This window comes from Vigna unguiculata, chromosome 5, assembly GCF_004118075.2.
Source record: "Vigna unguiculata cultivar IT97K-499-35 chromosome 5, ASM411807v1, whole genome shotgun sequence".
Taxonomy (NCBI): domain Eukaryota; kingdom Viridiplantae; phylum Streptophyta; class Magnoliopsida; order Fabales; family Fabaceae; genus Vigna; species Vigna unguiculata.
Window position 1 is genome coordinate 13,214,058 of NC_040283.1, and position 19,681 is coordinate 13,233,738.

At 31.4% G+C, this 19,681-nt stretch overlaps 1 protein-coding gene across 4 annotated transcripts; it reads right to left on the reverse strand.

Annotated features, from left to right (window-relative positions):
- Nucleotides 1–5,441: 5,441 nt before the first annotated feature.
- LOC114185327 (pectin acetylesterase 5-like) lies at nucleotides 5,442–13,466 on the reverse strand. 4 transcript variants are annotated; one of them, XM_028072989.1, is made up of 12 exons: nucleotides 13,118–13,465; nucleotides 12,956–13,038; nucleotides 12,047–12,176; nucleotides 11,293–11,366; nucleotides 11,108–11,197; nucleotides 8,108–8,232; nucleotides 7,746–7,806; nucleotides 7,557–7,610; nucleotides 7,354–7,431; nucleotides 7,165–7,270; nucleotides 6,830–6,975; nucleotides 5,442–6,025 (listed from the first exon to the last, which is right to left on the reverse strand). In XM_028072989.1, exons 1-12 carry the CDS (start codon nucleotides 13,359–13,361, stop codon nucleotides 5,915–5,917), a joined length of 1,302 nt encoding a protein of 433 aa, XP_027928790.1. In that variant the 5' UTR covers nucleotides 13,362–13,465; the 3' UTR covers nucleotides 5,442–5,914. The 4 variants fall into 4 exon arrangements, with proteins under 4 accessions (XP_027928790.1, XP_027928789.1, XP_027928791.1 ...); XM_028072988.1 differs by having other exon boundaries at nucleotides 11,108–11,200; XM_028072990.1 differs by lacking the exon at nucleotides 7,557–7,610 and having other exon boundaries at nucleotides 11,108–11,200; nucleotides 13,118–13,466.
- Nucleotides 13,467–19,681: the final 6,215 nt, after the last annotated feature.

Consider the following 19,681-nt stretch of genomic DNA (forward strand, 5'->3'; position numbering starts at 1 on the left):
ACGTAAAATTGTTTCTCAGACCAACAATATCCACGTCAGTAATTCTATAATGGCCACGTGTTATAAAATTGCTTCTCAGACCAACTTAAATCAGTCAACGTTAACCATTGTAACGACGTCTAAATAATTAGACCCAATTGATGCACATAAACGTATTTGGGTACGCAATTGACACTTTTTTAAAACCGGGTACCAATTTGACACACTAGCAACAAATTGGGTACCTTACAAGTAATTAAACTTTTTTTTAAATCGTAGTCAATTTAGTCTTTTTTTACTTACGCCATTTAAATTGTTAATGAAGAGTGAACAATAATGTCACTTATCATTTAAATTGTTAATGGAGAGTGAACACCGATGCCACTTATCATTTTGTGATTTTTTTAAAACTTTTAAAAAAAATACTTTTTAAAATTTTAAAAATGTTGTCATGTCAAATTAGCATTCCACGTGTTAAATCAGCGTCACTGTCTATTACGTATTAACTTAGTATCATTGTCACGTGTCAGTGTCTTGTGACATATATTCCATTCTTTCTAATTTTCATTAATTTTATTCAATTTAGTTTCAATTTTCATTATTTTTGTTCAAATTAGTTTAATTTTGCCCCTCTTCAAAATTGATCAAATTTAATCTCTATATACATGTTATACTAAAATTTTTATTTTTATTAAAATTTAAATTTACACTAAGAATTTTTCTTATCATTTAAAAAATAATAAAGAATTTTTCTTCTAATTTAAAAATAATAAAAAACTTTCCTTCTAATTTTAAAAATAGTTAAGCCTTTTTCTTATTATTTAAAAAATAATGAAGAACTTTCCTTCTAATTTTAAAAGTGATGAGGAATTTATCCTCTAATTTTAAACTAAATTTAACCATATTTTTTACATGTAACAAAAATCAAACATATATATAATAATTTCCTTCCAAAAGTATAGTTAGGTTTTGTATAAAAATGATGAAAGAAATACTTAAAATAGATATGAATTTTAATGAAAATAAAATTTTTAGTATAAAATTTATATAAAAATTAAATTTGGTCAATTTGGAGAAAGACAAAATTGAAACTAAATTGAACAAAAATAATAAAAATTGAGACTAAATTAAACAAAATTAACAAAAATTAGGACTGAATTGAATATAAGTTATGAGACACTGACACATGGCAATAACACTAACTACACATGACAGTGACACTGGCTCTAAAGGTGACACTGACACTACCACATGTCACAATGCTCACTTGACATGTGGACAACATTTTAAAATTTTTAAAAATTTAGAAGTCCACAAAGTAACATGTGATGATTGAAAGTTCATTTTCCATTAACAATTTAAACATACGTAAAAATGATCAAATTGATTATAATTTACAAAAATTAGTACTATTTTGAACATTTAAAAAAATAGGATCAAACGAAACAAATTTTACAAAAATTACACCGATAAAATATTTAAGCCTACATAAATAATATCGAATTCTATTCTACCACTTTCTAAGTTATTTCTTCTCTCATTCATCACTTCCACCAAACACACTTTACTGATTCTACTATTCATCATCTTGCATCTCTCCTCTCTTTTTTATTTAACAACTTTTTGGTTGTTAAAATACTCTACAGCTCAATCAATTACTTTATATCACGTAATTAAAGATAAAGAGTTTATTTTATACATGACTGAAGAAAAGTGAGGAGGTTGACTTCTAAGACATTTACATATTTAATTTAAGAACTAGAATAGTTTTATATTGACACTATATATAATGGTGTGTTAATTTGTTGATATTTGTTTCAATTTTAGGGTGGTTAAACTCTTTGTATTTAATTTTTGTATGGTAGCATCTTTTACCACCATCAAGAATACAAGTTCGGAAAACAAGTACATTAACATAATTAAAATATTGGATTAATATATGAATGATTAAATTCTGAATTACTAAATTGAATAACATTAATATATATATATATATATATATATATATATATATAATTTGACAAAATTCAACCTAAATTTTAAATTTGTTATCATAAAGGGTATTAATATGATATGACAAACGATGTTTACGAAAATGTGATTTTAAGAATAGCGAAAAATAAGCTGCACATAATCATGAGATGAGATGAGTAAATTTATGTTTAAAATTTTTTTTCTTAAAATATTAACTTACTTGAATCTTTCAAATATTTGAATTCAACGAATATAAAAATAATATGTAGAATAAGACATAACGATAAAAAAAAATAGCATAAAAAATTTTAGATTTATTTTGAATATTTATAATTTTACATCTAGTTATAATCATTTAGATGAGATTGGTTTTATTATTAGATTTGTTGCTCAGTACACAAACTGAACCATTATATTTAAGTTAATGAATATAGGTAAATATTTTTATTTCACGCAGTAACCAATGATATACTTGATATGTTTGAGTTTAAATATTCAACTCTTGTTCATATATTGTAATATAATCCATCTTTATTTCTCTTATATAATAATGACATTCTAAGTGTATATTCTTTTCTCCAATATAACATGTCTTGAAAAGTCTCACATCGCCTAAGAAATTAAGGGAGTGAGTGTTAGTGATTATATAATGGGCTCTAAGTTCATGATGTTTCTTGGCCCAAATCTAAGATACTTTGAGTTAATGTTTAGCTTTTCTTATCCTCTATTGTAGTAAAATGTTCTGAGATGTAGTTAAATTCTTACTCTAAAGAGTGTGGGTGTACTTAGAATCAAAGGGTTGTGTTCCTTGTTTTTTATCTTATTTCTCTATTAATAGCAGTGTTATTGATATTGGATAACGGTCTATTAATAGCAGTGTTATTGATATTGGATAACAGACTATATCGGTGATCTCAAAAACCTTTATAAATTTATAACGAAAATTATAACGGGTTATGGCGGAAATAATGCGGTAAAGAAAATATAATACCCCCACATATAATTTTAATACAAAAATAATGATATTGAAGTATTATGATCATTGGTCACTATTTTTGTTGGACAATTGGTATGTCTTTTTTTTTTTGCAAAATAATTATAGTGAAAATAGAGAGGTAGAAAAAAATATTGAAAAAAGAAAAAAAAATAGGCGGTGGCCGGTGGCAGCAGCTGCTGGTAGTGTCTGATGGCGGCAGCGGCTAGCAATGGTGACTGGCAGATACAAAAGTTGATACTTGATGTTGGAAAGTAATGTTGAGAAGGGAAAGATTAAAAGGAGATTTACTTTGGGTAAAAGAATGTGTTTTAAGTTAATAGAATTTTACTGCTGCAGTAACTTAGGGTCAAAAAAGAAAATAAGAATGGAAGTAGGTAAGGTTAATTAAACAAAGTTTTGGTGGGTCTGGCCCATTTTTTAAAGCTTTAGAACCCAAATGCAATTAGGGTTTTTTGTATCCTTCTTTCTCTCACTTTCTCCCACGCCCTTCTTTCTCCCACGCCTTTGTTGCACTACCATCTACCATTTCTTCTCTTTTTGTTCTAAGTTCCTGATTTTTTCCTTTATTCAGCCTGATTTTTACGCCATGACAGTTCCGCCACTGCCACTCGCCATGTCTAAAGTGGCTGCCATGGATCGCCACGGGAAATCCTTCTAACATAGAAGGAAATAAAACTTCAAATAATTGTTGGAAATGCCACGTCACTTAATGAAATTCCGATATATAAATATGTGCAAGTATTATACTACAAGTTGATTTTATAAAATTAACATAGTATTAAAATCATGTTATAACCCATCATGAAAGAAATTGTTATTTATTGAATCTATTATTTTATTTGCTGACAAATCATCCAAAAGATATCTAATTTTGCACTTGATAAAATTGGATCTATTATTCCACTCGTGATAGATACAAATGATCCAAAAATATCTCATATAGATAGTCAAATTATATAGTATATATGTGAGTAAGTTCACCTTACAAATTGATTTAGAATTAAGTTATGACTGTAATAATATTTAGGTTTAATTACTTAGATGTTATCCACTTTGGTAGAAATATGTTAAACTAGTACCCGCTTTTAAAAAGTGTCAATTGCATCCTAACTTTTGAAAAAGTGCTTCAATTAGGTCCCTTTCGGATGGAAATGACTAACACCGTTGAGAGCGTGTCACGTATCAGTTTGTGATTTTTTATTTTATTTATTTATTTATTTTTTGCAAAAAAGAAAAAAAATACCATGTGTCAAGTCCTTGGTGTGACACGTGGCATTGTCAGTGCCACATGACAATACAATGCCACATCCCAGGTCACTATAAATGTCATTGTGTTGATTTCAATTTAGTTCTCATATATATCATCTTGATTCAGTTTAGTTCTTATTTATGTGTATTTGATTCAATTTTGTCCCAATTTTTTTTAATAATTAAAACCTATTTTTTATAAGATTAAAACTAATTAAGTATAAATATTTTTACAAAAATTAAGTACTAATATTTATATTAAAATTTAGTGGTAAAAATCATTTTATTAAGTCACTTTTTTAAAATATTATTATAACATTCATACAAATAAAAAAATTGATTTAAAATTAGTGAGAGACAATATTATTCTATTTAAAAAAATATTAATAATTAACAAAACCTGAGTTAATAATATACCATAAAATAATATGTTAAAAAGTCATTTTTAATAAAAAAATATTAGTATAACATTTATACAAATAATAAATTTGATATAAAATTTGAGAAAAACAATATAAATATCAGTACTTAAGTTTGTAAAAGTATTTATACTTAATTAGTTTTAATCTTATAAAAAATGGATTACAAAAATATTTTAATTATTAAAAAAAATAGACCAGAATTGAAACAAATATACATAAATAAGGATAATTACATTTGATAGTAACCTGACACACATTATATTGCCACGTGGCACTGACAATGTCACGTGTCACACTATTGACCTGACACATGATATTTTTCTTTTTGAAAACAAAAAATTTAAAAATTTAAAAAATTTAAAAAAAATCACAAACGGACACATGACACGCTGTTAATGACATTAATAATTGTTGTCTGAAAAAGATCTAATTGAAACACTTTTTTCAAAAGTTGGAATATAATTAGCACTCTTTTAGAAGTGGATACCAGATTAACACACATCTACCAGAGTGGGTACCATTAGAATAATTAAATCTAATATTATTTACATAACCAATAGATACATGTGAGGGACTGTACATTAATTGTTTTCTTCATTATGCATCCAGTGTGTATATATATATATATATATATATATATAGTCCATAAATTCATACCGGTTTTTAGCTTAATAAAAGAGTATGTGATGGGTTTTGCAACGATGTACAATTGTCTCTACCACATTCACAAACTTTACTGATCCATCAGATTGCCAGCAATTTTGTCATTTCTTCCTCATATTTATGTTCTGCTGAGCTATATCCCATTCAAAACTGTAATGTTTTTTGTTTGATGAATAGTTTTATTGCCCCCCAAATCAGAAAAGTCATTACATCAATTGTTAACGAATGTGGCAATCTGAGGAGAAAAGACATCTAACCAAAACACTACGGTTAGAATTAAGGTATTACAAAAAACTTGATCCAACAAGTACATTACATATAATAATAATAGTATGCTGCATTAGGAAATCAATAAAAAAATTTAAAAACTTAAAAAGATACTGACAAAAAATGATACAATGGTTATATAACAACGACGGGGAGGAATTACTTGGTCAAGGGAAAACTTCGTGCTGCATGGCATAATATCTATAGACTGTAGAACACGTATCACGCAAAAGTGAATAAGATTAACTCCCCAGCACACTCTCAAGAAAGAGCATAAATGGAGTATATTTCTTCATGAACTTCAAGCGACGAAGATCCGAGATAAATGTGGCATTAAAAATGGAGCCCATGTTTTGTTTTGTATTCAAGTGAAATCCATATTGTGGCAAGTGGGATTGCACGGAAAAGAAGAGCAGTCAATACGCTTTACAGCTTCTCGATCAAAGTACCAATCACCAACAGATTCAGCAATTGTCTGCTCCAGGGGTCAACAACAGTGAGGGGTAGCAAAAGGAACAGTATGACAGTATGACAAAAACTAAACAAGTACAATGTGAAGTAAACCAGACTAGGACGTAGTTTGCTGAAGTTTCTTTTTAATGTATAGAAGAAGTGTGAGTTTAGAGGGAAAGGGGAAGACACGTATTTCAGTTTCAGATAAAATAACTATATAATGCTTATACAAATAAACAGAAAATGTGAAATTAAGTTTTGTTATTTTACTACACTTTATATTTTAAAACATTATATTACTTTGCCTATGGTCCCGTGACTGATCTCAGGCATCGGAAAAAGCGGAAGAATTTGTTAGACTCTAACGACAATTAACATAAAAGTTGTCAAATCCCAAATACGGATCAATCACAACGGACTATATGTGCTAATGCTAACTGCTAAGCCATTATCAAGAAGTAAATGAATTGTTTGTCACAACTAGTGTTAAATGAACCATATTCACAGCATCAACAACATCAAAATCTAGTGTCGACTGGAGAACAAGTAAGGATCTTCCCATTTTAATGGAGAGATGTGGTTAAAGAAGCTAGTCCAGAGGAGTAGCTAATTAAGTTTGGCACTTAAAATATCAGTACCATGTTGTGATTCTATATTAGTGCTAGCTGCCAAAAAGCAAATTTCCTATTGTATGACCTTCCTGAGGTAACAAAACAAGGCCTACCTTATCATTTATTTCAGGATAGTTGGGTGAATTCCATGTCTTGAGTATTATATAGCTTATATTATCTACACTGCATATGTGAGGTTCCAAAACTATGATTACCTTATCATTTATTTTAGGAGAGTTGGGAGAATGCCACGTTACTTCCATCTCAGTCTGGCAATGGACAAAGCAGGAATTTATAAACATTCCAATCTCCTTTCGTTGTAGGAATTCATTCAAAGTCTTCAGTAAAGAGCCACGGTAACCTGACAATCATAATTTCCCGCGTTATCCATGCCTTGATGTGGCTATTATATTTATGTTCCAGGTTAGATTATCATTAATCAACATCTGTGCTATTCCAAATCTAATCCAATTGAAGGCTTACAGAAATTAATAAACCAAGACTTCAACAAAATATCCAGAACTATATGGTAGTGACAGTGTTTACTTACCATCAAGTTTATCAATCATGTTAGCATTACAATTGCGAATATTCAGTCTGCAGCTTTGCCAGTGACCAAGGGGATCTGATCCTTGAGGTACCAAGATATTGCGTATCTAAATACATTTTAACTCGTATCAAATGTGAGAATTTCTTTTAAAAATGTTAACAATGAAACATGCATGCTAAGGGAGCTTACCTGCCAGAAATCATAAGCTGGATGAACAAGGAACAGTGGAGTCTTTATGTTTTTAACAATTTCTTGTGGAAAGAGACACTGCATTACAAATATACATTTGATTGTTCTTTAGTTGAAATATATGACCAACTAATCAAATTTTACAGTTACAGATTATACCAAAGGCTGAGGCAACAAAGTATAATAAGAAGCTAAAAACCTGCCTTATATGGTTCCATTTTAGCAATGCAATCTTTGTGCAAACTTTTTTCAAGACCCTGACAACGAGATTTGCGATTATTATATAATTAAGAGAAAAAATTGCATTGTACTTTTCTTTATTTATACTTAACAGGTAAGTATAACCGTAATTCCTAAAAGAAATATTGCTATAACTATATAAGCAACCACACCTGGAGCTGGGCAACATCATGATAGAAGGATCTCATTGTACTGTTTCCACTAATATCCTTCCTGAAATTTGTGTGATAGAGATTATACTAATTACTTTAAGTAGTAACACATAACATGGGAGATGGTGAGCATGCCATGTACAGGTAATTAGAATTCAATGTACCAGTAGCACGATTTGTCAAATCTCAATAGCGGTTAATGAAACTCTGGTCCATTGCTACTCAAAACTTTTTTTGCTCAAGAAGTATCAACCAGAGATCACCCATAGTGTGATAAAATAAAAAGGTGTTTCGGCAACTTTCAGTTTACATTTACTAGAAATTATCATGACAGAAAAAGGAGCATGTTGAGAGAAACCTACTCATCTAGGAAGAACCCTGCATCAGAAAGGCACTTAACAGTTGCTTCTTTAGGAAGTACTTGTCGGAAGTTGTCACAGTGTATAAGAGCTGCTAACCCTCCAGCAGAGCATCCTGAGAGCAACGCCTACAGAAGCAGTCTTCTATCATCAAATGCTAGCGAGTTTTAATTCAAGGCTAATGCATCATAATTCATAAACAGTGCAACATATCAAAAGCATATAATCTGGAGTATGGAGTGAGATAATACTGCCTATTTAGAATTACATTCATGTCAAATGACAAGAACTAACACAGTAATTCCTTTAACACTTGAAACTGGACTTGTTCAAATTGAAAAGAAAAGATATAATCTATCATGTTAACGTCTATTCTTATTGCTCAAGTTCATTTAACAGAAAATGGAAAATATTTGTGCTTATTACTAAAGTTCATTTACAATAAAGAACAACCACTTTCTTATGCTGACCAACTCAAGCAAAAATTAGATTAAAGAGAAGTTATCCAATATAAACTAACAAAAAGTTTATTAAATGGTTTTTTCATTGTTGTGAATTGTGTGCTTAATCACCCATGTAACTATTTTATTTATAATCATTCAAAGTATAATATAGGAAAACCTAATAATGGATAATATCCCTAATTATCACCTATACATATTTCCCTAATTACTAAGATCAAATCATATTTTTATAGTCCCCTTTAAATTGGAACATATATGTCATGAATAAAACTTGTTACAAATGTGGTCAATACATAGCTCTTTGGGGATTTAGTGAGCATGTCTACTTGTTGGTCAATGGAGTTGACAAAGTCAGTAATGATCTCTCCATATAGCACCTTCTCTCCCACAAAATGACAATTTCTGTGTTTAGTTGGCTCATGAAAGACTTGGTTTGATGCAATGTGAATGGCAGTTTCATGTCATATATTAGTCGAGTATCCTGTGTATCTCCAAAGAAGTTGCTAAAGCCATGTAATCTTGCATGCAGTTGCTCCCTAGTCTACTACTCAACTTAAGGAATGGATTTAGCAACTATCTTATGCCTATTGCTCCAATAAGAAATCAAGTCCCCACAAATGAGAAGACAATATCCAGAAGTCTACCTCCCATGTTATAGTAATCCTTCCCAATCAGCATTAGAAAGAATAACAAACAAGTTTTGGAATTGCCTTCATCTGCATGTATTAAATCGCAACTTGGTGCATTCTAAATGTATCGAAGGATGTGTACCACAGCAATGACTATCACATGAGACATTTAGGAATTGGCTAACCACACTAACTACACATGTGATGTTTGGTCTAGTGACAGTGAAGTAATTCAGTCTGCTTAGTAGACGATGATGATATCTTCTGAGGTCTTTCAATCACTCCCCCTATTCTAGAAGAAGATTTAAATTAGGATCCATAGCACTAACGTTGGGGCAACAATCAATTATACTAGTCTTGGTCAAAAAGTCTGAAGCATGCTTCAACCGGGAAATGACAATCGTAAAAGGGATTAGCTCGGTCCATTTTGACTTAGTCCGTCAGTGGCTTGTCTAACAAATCGCATTGAAAATCTTGACCCACCTCACCAAAGGGTGGGCCATCCCACCAACTCTTTTTTAATTTTTTATTTTTAAAATTTGTTCTAAATATACATATTTAGAACACAATTTATCATATAAATGCTTTCTAAGTTTTCAATTGATTAATTAATGTCTCTAATTAAATAATTTAAAATAACTATTACCTTTACATCTTAATTACTATATTAAAATTAATATTTAAAACTTAATTTGTAAGTATTAATGAATGGAAGATCATAGCAACTGCATGAACAGAACGCACAAACAGTCCCATATGAACAGTGAGCGTGAACAGTACTGCATGGACAATGCGGCATGAACAATGTCGTTTGAACGTGCGTTGTGGAAAAAAAGAAAAGGGAAATATACAGGGAAAAAGAAAACCTAGCTCTATGATACTACAAAGAGTTTCTCTCTTGTGAATCGTGTGTTTAATCACACATGTAAATTCTTTATTTATGATCTTTCAAAGCATAATATTGAGAAAGCTAATAATGGCTATTAATGGAGAATATACCTAATTATCATCCTCTACATAATTATTAAGACCAAATCATATATCTTTTACAACTAAGATCGCAGGACCCCAATTAAAAGGACGTATACTAGAAAGAATACAAAGGAGATTGATTGTCAACCTCCAATCAAAGAAATTATAGGAGAAGGAATAGGCTAGGCCAAATAGAAATGCCTCAAAAGCAATTTTCCTTCTCAGTTGTGACAGAATGTTACAGTTAGATAGCCAACTAGGTAAGAACTACAGTGGTTAGTTAACTAACCATGCTAAAGGTTGTCATAAAAGACAGGGAAGCTCCAATTCGGAACATCAGAATTATTTGGAAAATTGTTAGTTCAAGAGTCCAGACCTCTAAAAAGACTGGGTAGCATCTGATCCAGTTGTACTAGAGTGCAGGGAATAAAGGTTGTTACTAGTCAATGCTGTTGTTGTGCTGGCAACAAACATAACAGTCAATAATAAACAAGGAGGAGAAAAAAAAAATCATTTTGGAGGGTTATTGAGAGCAGTGGGGAGGTGTAGAGTTTGAGAGCGGTGAGGAGTGTGTAGAGTTCTTTCTGTACATTGACACTCTTCTATCTCAAACTTGTCATCTCTCTAACCAAGATAGAGAACAGAATTCAATAAATAAAATCTTCATTATTTTTCTCCTTCATCTAAGTCTGATCCTGTTCTACAAGAATAATTGCATAATATGTCTTTCACTATGCATTGCATGAGGATAATAAGTGCGGAACAAACAGAATATTGACCACATTGTCCATTCATTTACTGCTTACAATGCAAGTGATAAAATTGAGTAAAAGACTGACAACCAGGTATTATATCCATTTTGATAAGCCTGTTTGTTATAAACAAGCTCAGAAAATTTTAAAAGATATGTTGGATTATTCTTGTGATGAAAGTATAACCTGCTTTGCTTCGGACAGGCCAATTGATAAGAGTTCATCCATAATAGCTTCCCATATGACCTGGCCTCTGAAAAATAACTCGCTTCCTCTCTGCTGTACAAAATATGTTTAAAAAATACATCAATATAAACCCAAATATATAAAGGTTACCAACAACCAGTATCAAATGTAAAATCAATCCTAACCTCGCTCTCGGGGTGACCAGCAAAAGATGCACCATCACAATAGCGTATCTTCACCTTGTTCCAGTTAAAGAAATCTGAATAAGTTTGACAGATCATTTATTCAATATGAAGTAACAGCATTTTCTCAACATATCAGATCGTCTATCTATCTATTTTTACCAACATACAAACAAACACACATTCTACACTTTCTGGCAGTAAAATCTACTCAACGGCCACATATGCATGTTAAGGGTGAGCTGGATATGTACTTATTCAAATTTGAGGGAAAATGTCACCAATACAAACAATCATGAATATCAGAACAGTAGAAATTTATTCCACAATCAGTCTACCAACATAATCAACAGAACCCAGAATACCAAAATGCCTAAACTAGAACAATGATGTCTTACTGTGTCTAAAACTTTGTCACCATACCATTTAATCATGAGAATGTAGCATCACAGAATTGGATGATAATAGGAAAATGTAATACATCGATGCATTGAAGTTAAACTCTTCAACAAATTGTAAGTTCCGACAGAAACAGAATAAAGAAAGATATCAAGAAATAGTTGACAAGCAAGTATCATCCTGTGATAGAAGCAGTTAAGTGTTACTTTGACAGTACATAAGCCAAGGGTTTAAATTGCAAGTTGCATCTGTTTCTGTGACCTACGTTGATATTGCTGGAAATTCTAGACAGATGCAGCCTGTGGAATTTAAAATTTAAAACAACGATATAAGCATGTTACAGTTACAGATATCTAACCTGGGTTTTGAGAGGGGTCAGGGCTCAATATTCCTGAAAAAGGAATAAGTTTTTCCATATAGTTAGAAGACCCCAAATGAGTGAATTTTCGTTGAGTACATGAAGCTATTGAATTGCACCACCCTCCTCCCTGCGCACACAATTGAAACCAGGTAATAATCAATAGCTTCACCCTCCTCCCTGCGCACACAATTGAAACCAGGTAATAATACTTTCGAGAGAAGTGCTAGTAACACATTTTCTCACATGCTTTATATTATCAGTTGAAAGTCATTAGAAACTATAAAATCACAAAGAAGACTTCTTAAACAAGAAATGAATGAAACCCTTACTATTTCGGGATTTTCAACACATTGAACAAATTCTAAAGAGTGCATTTAAAATGGTGTGTCTGAAGAGAAACTATTACATGGTAAAAAATCATCACTTCTATGTGACAGATTTCTAAGTTTTCAGTTATCAGTAAAAAGCACATAAAGTTCAACTATACGTAATGTAGATAGTCCAGTGACTATACTAGTCCCAAACTAGATTACATTTTTATGCCGGAGTGTTTTGAGAACATTTCTGTATTTAACAAAGTGTTAATAAAGGTGTATTAAGTATCACACAGACACTGACTAAGGCTACGATAGTACGGAAACATAAATCTGGTACTGTTCAATTTTCTGCATTAGAGAAAAAATAACAGCAATAAATACGTGCATAGTTTTTTTCTTCTTCTAAATTATTATCTTTAACATATGCATAACATAAATTAATTTTTAATTTAAAAAAATGCTTTATTTTTCCTTCATATTTTCACCTCAAGAACTGTTTCCCATACAAACAAACTTCTCTTGCAGTGTGTTGCCAGCTTTTCTCTATTCTAGAAACCAAACCGAATTTGACAAAAGCAAAATGAGAAACCTCAATGTGGAGCAACCAATTGCGAGATCCGGATCCGAACCCGCTTTGGAAATGGTAACCGGGGGCGCTCCCGTCCAAGCAAACTGCACACAGAGAGATGGAAATTCGGGATTCAGTTAAGGCGAAAAAGGAGGGAGGCGCGTGGGATGATTAGGGACGTACGCGCGCGCGTTCGATTGACGTTTCGGAGGAGCGTTAAGGGAACTAGAGTGGAGCGTGGATGGGAGGGATAACCGGGACGGGAACGGGAACGGGAATCCAAGTGAGAGAAGATAGAGAGGGAGAAGAGGAGGAGGAAGACGAATGCAGCGATTGCGTAGTTCTTGGAGAACCCAAGTATTAGGGCGCGAAAACGGAGATTGGAAATGGTTGGAACGGAAGAAGGAGAAGAAGAAGAATGAGGCATCGTTTTTGTGATGCAGGGAGAATGGGAATGGAGAGAGACACTGCGAGAGTGCAGGTAGTCGTTGATGGGATTGGAGTCAACGCAGCGTAGATATAGATGGATCTAATTCACAACGTGCTCGATGTCCTTTATTTAATGTTGTGTAGGATATTTTGCTTATGTTGTTGGGTGACACTACTGAAGTACATGTTACGCAAACCCTTCGCACATGGTCATTATTTGTTTAAGATATAACAAGAGTTAAAATGGAGGTGTGTGAATTTGATATCTGATTTTAAAATAAGTGTGAATTGCATCTTAATTTTTTAAAAAGTATTTTAATTAGGTTTTTTTTCTGTTAATCGCGTGTCATGTGTCAGTAGTTTTATTTTTATTTTTATTTTTTTTTGAAAATAAAATTTCATGTGTTAATCTTAATTTAGATTTAGTCTCTATATATGTTTTTTTTATTCAATTTAGTCCTTATTTATGTGTATTTGATTCAATTTTGTCCAAATTTTTTTAATAATTAAAATATTTTTGTAATTCATTTTTTATAAGATTAAAACTAATTAAGTATAAATATTTTTACAAAATTAAGTACTAATATTTATATTGTTTCTTTCCCATTTCAGACCAAATTTATAATTTGTATAAATGTTATACTAATATTTTTTTATTAAAAACGAAATTTTAACATAATACTTTATTAATTACTTTTTATTACCTACTCATGTTTTGTTATTTTTTTTTCCAAAATACAACAATATTGTCTCTTACTAATTGTAAACCAAAATTTTTATTTGTATGAATGTTATATTAATATCTTTATTATTAAAAATGACTTAATAAAATGACTTTTACCACTAAATTTTAATATAAATATCAAATACTTCATTTTTGTAAAAAATTTATACTTAATTAGTTTTAATTTTATAAAAAATTGATTTTAATTATTAAAAAAATTAGGTTAAAATTGAATCAGATATGCATAAGTATGGACTAAATTGAATGATTGAGACATACATGGAGACTAAATTGAAATCAACAAAGTGACATTTGATGGTGACACTGATACGTGGCATTGCATTGCCACATGGCACTAGCAATGCCACGTGTCACACCAGGGACCTGACACGAATTAATTTTTTTAAAAAATAAAAAAAATCATATACTGACACGTGATACGCCGTTAATGACATTAGTTATCTTCGTCTGAAAGGGACCTAATTGAAACACTTTTTCAAAAGTTTAGCTGCAGTTGACACTTTTTTAAAAGCGAGTATCAGATTGAGACACCTCTACTAAAGTGGGTACCATCTGAGTGATTAAACCTAATAAGTAATATTAGTACTCAAATAATAAAGGTGATAAAAATCTATAACACAATTAGCATCCATAAATTAAACCAAAATTCTTAAACACTATGTTTAAATTGAAATAAGAAATAGGTTTCATTCCATATTTTACCATAAAGTTCCACACTAATTGCACATTTTGTTGTGTTGTTGTATAAGTTGATAAAAATCTCGAACAAAGTAAATTTTGTTAAAATGTGTAGATTCATTACTTTAAGGACTTAACTACGGCGTGTTACGCGAGTTCCCCAAGATACAATATGAACTTTTTGGATTTTTCGATAATCTTAGACATCGGTGAACCTACATGTATATGAGGGTCCAAATATCTTTAAAAAAAAATATTTTACCCCTTCTAATCTTATATGTTTGCCCCCCATCCCCCAACACCCCAACAAAAAAAAACGTATTAGGGTCTACATCCGCCACTGATCTCATAACTCGCAAGGAACTCTCAAAATAAATAAATAACTCGAGATGTTTCAAAAAACAAAGAAATGAGAAAAGAGAATGAGAGATCAAGAGAGGAGAAGAAATGAGAGTGAGAAGTGTGTCTTTTGGACGAGGCATCAAACACTATTTATAGATGGAGGAGAGGTATCGTGATGGGCCAAAATCCCATGGTTTTCGGTGGAAATATCCAACAACAAACCCAACATTCACAATAACCACGACGTGTAAAAAATCCCACAACTTGCGGAGGAGGAAAATGGTCAAATTGTGCCAACACTAGTGACTCCCAAGAATTTTGGATAAGAGAGTGAGTCTTGCAACGGACGAGAACGAGTGTTGTAGCAAACTGTAACGTTTATATTTTTCAATACATTTATATACTTTGTTTTTATAACAATCCCCCACATATTACAAAAGATAAGATATAGAAAGACTGAAAGAATAAAATCATGGATCTCATATGAGATGTAATACATAAGAGTTGGTATAGCAAGCTAAATGAACGAGTCTTAAATTGAGAAACTTAATACACAATGTAGTTGGTATAATAAGTTATATGAACCAAAAACACTTAGTGTGTGTTAGTTGTTTATCAATCATAGTACAACCTCACAATCCTTGTTGTTATTGTTGTATTGCGCTTACTAAGCCATGTGTGTGCCCGATATTCATAACTGCTATAGAGATCTTGTCAATATCTCATTCAAGCAGCCTCACTCAACACTTATATAGGTGATTTCATCAACTGTATGTTGCAAATCATACATCACTCGCAAGGGATATAAAAATCATTAAAATTTTATTTAAACTAAAATTGTTACACCGTTTAGAAGTTTAATTACAAAGTTTAACCTCTTAATAATGCAGTCTCTAGCACTTTCACATACACACACACACACCATAGGAATGGACAAAATTGATTTGAAATCAATTTTAGTGTTATCAAAACCAACATGTGACTTGTTTTTACCCATGTGAACCTTATTCATAGGATCTTCAATCACAAAGGTTGGGTTACCATCACTTATTTGTTTGCAAGTGACTTAAGTTTCATTCCCCTTGATGTTTCTAAAATCATGTTTCTTCCAAAGGGTTTTGTCAAAGGATCTACTAGATTCTGTTCTGACTTCACATTGTCAATGGAAATTATTCCACTCTTTAGCAGTTGCTTCACCAAATTATGTCTCACTTGTATATGTCTATTCTTTCCATTGTAGTTCTTATTTTTAGCTATAGTTATTGTCGATTGACAATCACAATGTATTGACACATATGAAGTTAGTTTCATTCCTAGTGGAATGTTTGCTAAGAAGTTTTTCAACCACTCAACCTCACTACCAACCATTTTAAGAGCAACAAACTCAGATTACATTGTTAATCTTGCAATAATTGTTTGTATGGCCAGTCTCCATATAATTGCACTATTCTCAAGTGTGAATACATAACCACTAGTAGACTTTGTCTCATCTGAATCGGAGATCCAGTTAGCATCAATGTATCCTTCTAGTACAGTGGGAAATCCACTTTATTCAATAACATAATTCATTTAACCTCTTATATATCTCATAAGTCTTGCAAGTGCATCCCAATGTTCCTAATTAGGATAATGAGTGTACCTACTCCATCTACCTACTACATAAGCAATATTAGGTTTATAAAAGCTTATTAAATGTAGTAAGCTCCCAAATATCTAGGTATACTAAGATTGAGAAATAGATTCTTCTGTATTTTTCTTTAATTTAAAGTTAGCATCATAAGGGTGCTCACTAGTTTGAAATCATAATACCTAAACTTCGTAAGAAGTCTCTCAATGTATTGTTCTTGGAATAGTAATATACTTGTTCCATTTCTTATGATTCTAACACCTAAAATCACATTGGCTTCATCCATATCTTTCATTTCAAATTTAGACCTTATAAACAATTTAGTTCTAAAGACTATATCAATACTTGTACCAAAGATTAACATGTCATCCATATACAAGCATATAATAACACATTCATCACTTTTAGATTCAGAGTACACATGTTTATCAACACCATTAGGTGTAAAAACATTTTAAAGTACCACATTATCAATTTTTTCATGCTATTGCTTTTGTGCTTATTCCAACCCATACAAAGATTTTAAAATTTTGCACACTTTGGTCTCTTGACCAAGAACAACAAACCCTTCAAGTTTAGTCATATAAATTTCTTCCTCTAATTCACATTTAGAAAAATAGTCTTACCATCTATTTGGTGTATCACTAGCTTATAGAGAAAATTCTAGTCATAGGGACAAAATTATCAAAGTAATCTATGTTGGGGTTTTGAGTAAAATCTTTTGCTATTAATCTTGCCTTATACTTTTCTATGGATCCACCAGTGTGATATTTTTTCTTAAAGATCCACTTACAACCAATGGATTTTTCTCCTCTCGACAAATTTACTAAAGTCCATATTATTTTTCTAAATTGATTCAATTTCAATCATAATGGCCTTATCCCAATGTGTTGCATTTGGAGCACTAGTAGCTCTTAAAAAACTTGTTAGATCATTTTCAACTAGAAAGATATAAAAGTCATCTCCAAAAAGAAGTTTTCTTCCTTTATCTTTTACTTATTCTCAAATCCACACTTGACATCATTCTTAGTATCTATAGGTTGTTCGGGTGTATTACTAACCTTTTAAAGGAAATATATGTTCAAAAAACACAACATTGTTTCTCTCCACTATAGATTATGCTCAATTACATAACTTTTAAGAACAATAAACCTATAGGCAACAATATGTTCAACATAGCCTAAAAGCATACAATTAAAGATTTTAAAGCCTATATTCCTTTTCTTAGGATCGAGTAACTTTACCTTAGTTAGACACCCCCACACTCTTAGATATTTAAGATTAGGTTGACAACCTTTTCATAACTCATAGGAAGTTTTACCAATTTTCTTATGAAGTATCCTATTTCGTAAAAAACATGCACCGAGAAGATATTCTCCCCACAGGTTATCAACTACATCGTAACTAATTACCATGGCTTTCATAATTTCTTCAAGATATCTACTTTTTCGCTTAGCTAATCCATTAGAGTCTTAATTTTCTTATTCAATTGATTTTCTACTTCCTCTTTATAAGTTAAAAACACATCAAATGTTTCATCCTTATGTTTGATTAAGTATACTTTAGCATATCTAGAATAATCATTTATAAACATTACAAAATAATGTTTACCACCTTTAGACATTATTTTTCTTAAATAAGTTAGATCAGTATGAATTAACCCTGACAATTCAGTTTGAGGTTCCACACATATACAACACGTGTGCCTGGTAGCACCAAGGTCTACCCATTTGCTCACTAGATTTTTTGTGTGAAATGAATGCAACAATGGTATCTTCCCCTCGATTATATTTGCCTTAAGAAGATTGTCATTTATTAATGTACTTCTGCACTAAGGTGCATGATTTCCACATACAAATTTATTTCCCTTCTTCTTGAAGGTGAGGTGGATCCTTTGGGATGGGAATTTCGAAAATTGTTTTTCTTTTTCTGATCAAGTTTATTCTCATACCTTTTTGGAGCAAGTTTATCTTTTACCATATTTGCTTCCATAGTTAATGTTTTGGCCCTTACAGTAGAACACTCATTTCTATTGGTATCTTCAATGATGATGTGTGTAATAAGTTTTGGTAGTGACATCTGCTTGTGTATGTGTTTCAATTGTTGTTTGTAGTTAGTCCACGATGGCGACAATTTCTAGATCAAAAGTTTTGAAATGAACTCACCAGGAAAAACTATGTTCTCTAGTTTGATATCTTCAAGTAGCTTGTGGTACTCGTTAATTTGGATATTGATGTTTTTATCTTCAATCATCTCTCAGCAGTAGTAGTTTCCTATGACAAATCTTTGTCTGACAACATCTTTGGCAGTATATTTGAGAATCAATGAATCTCAAATGTCTTTCGCTTCCTTATATGAGTAGTACACATATAACAAGTCATCAGACAAAACATTAAGTAAAGTGTGTTGGGATACCTTTTTCGAATGATTTCAGTCTTTAACTTTTTTTACAGGTGTATTGAAGTCGAGTTTTGAAGATGTGAGAGTAGTAGCAACTCCATACATACCTAATAAGGTAGACACATGCTCTGACCAACGTCAAAAGTTATTTCCAAAGAATACCTCAATTTTCAACATGTCCGGGAATGGTTTTGTAAATATAGTATGAGGTCTGGAAATAATATTTTGATGCTCCAGATTTTGAATGTTGTTAATGTCAGCCATAAGTCCTAAAGATTGTTGTATTGTTGTATAAACTGATGGAAATCACGAATAAAGTAGACTTCTTGAGGCATGTAGATTCACACTACCCTTAAGGACTTATCTGCAACGTGTTACGCAATTCCTCTAGGATACAACAAGAACTTCCTTAATTTTTCAAGGATCTCAACACTAGCAAGGAACTCTCAAACTAAATGAATAAATAACCTAGGATTTCACAAAAGAGAATGAAAGAACGACAATTAAGAGAAGAAATGAAAGCGTG

Bases quoted from the DNA above. Each gene is read 5' to 3' on its own strand.
- LOC114185327 (XM_028072988.1), bottom strand. From the start codon at position 13,361: ATGCCTCATTCTTCTTCTTCTCCTTCTTCCGTTCCAACCATTTCCAAT. The intron at 7,271-7,353 runs GTAAGCTCCCTT...AAATGTATTTAG, and splicing joins CAGCTTATGATTTCTGGCAG to ATACGCAATATCTTGGTACC. The intron at 6,026-6,829 runs GTAATCATAGTT...CCCCTGGAGCAG, and splicing joins CTCCTAAAATAAATGATAAG to ACAATTGCTGAATCTGTTGG.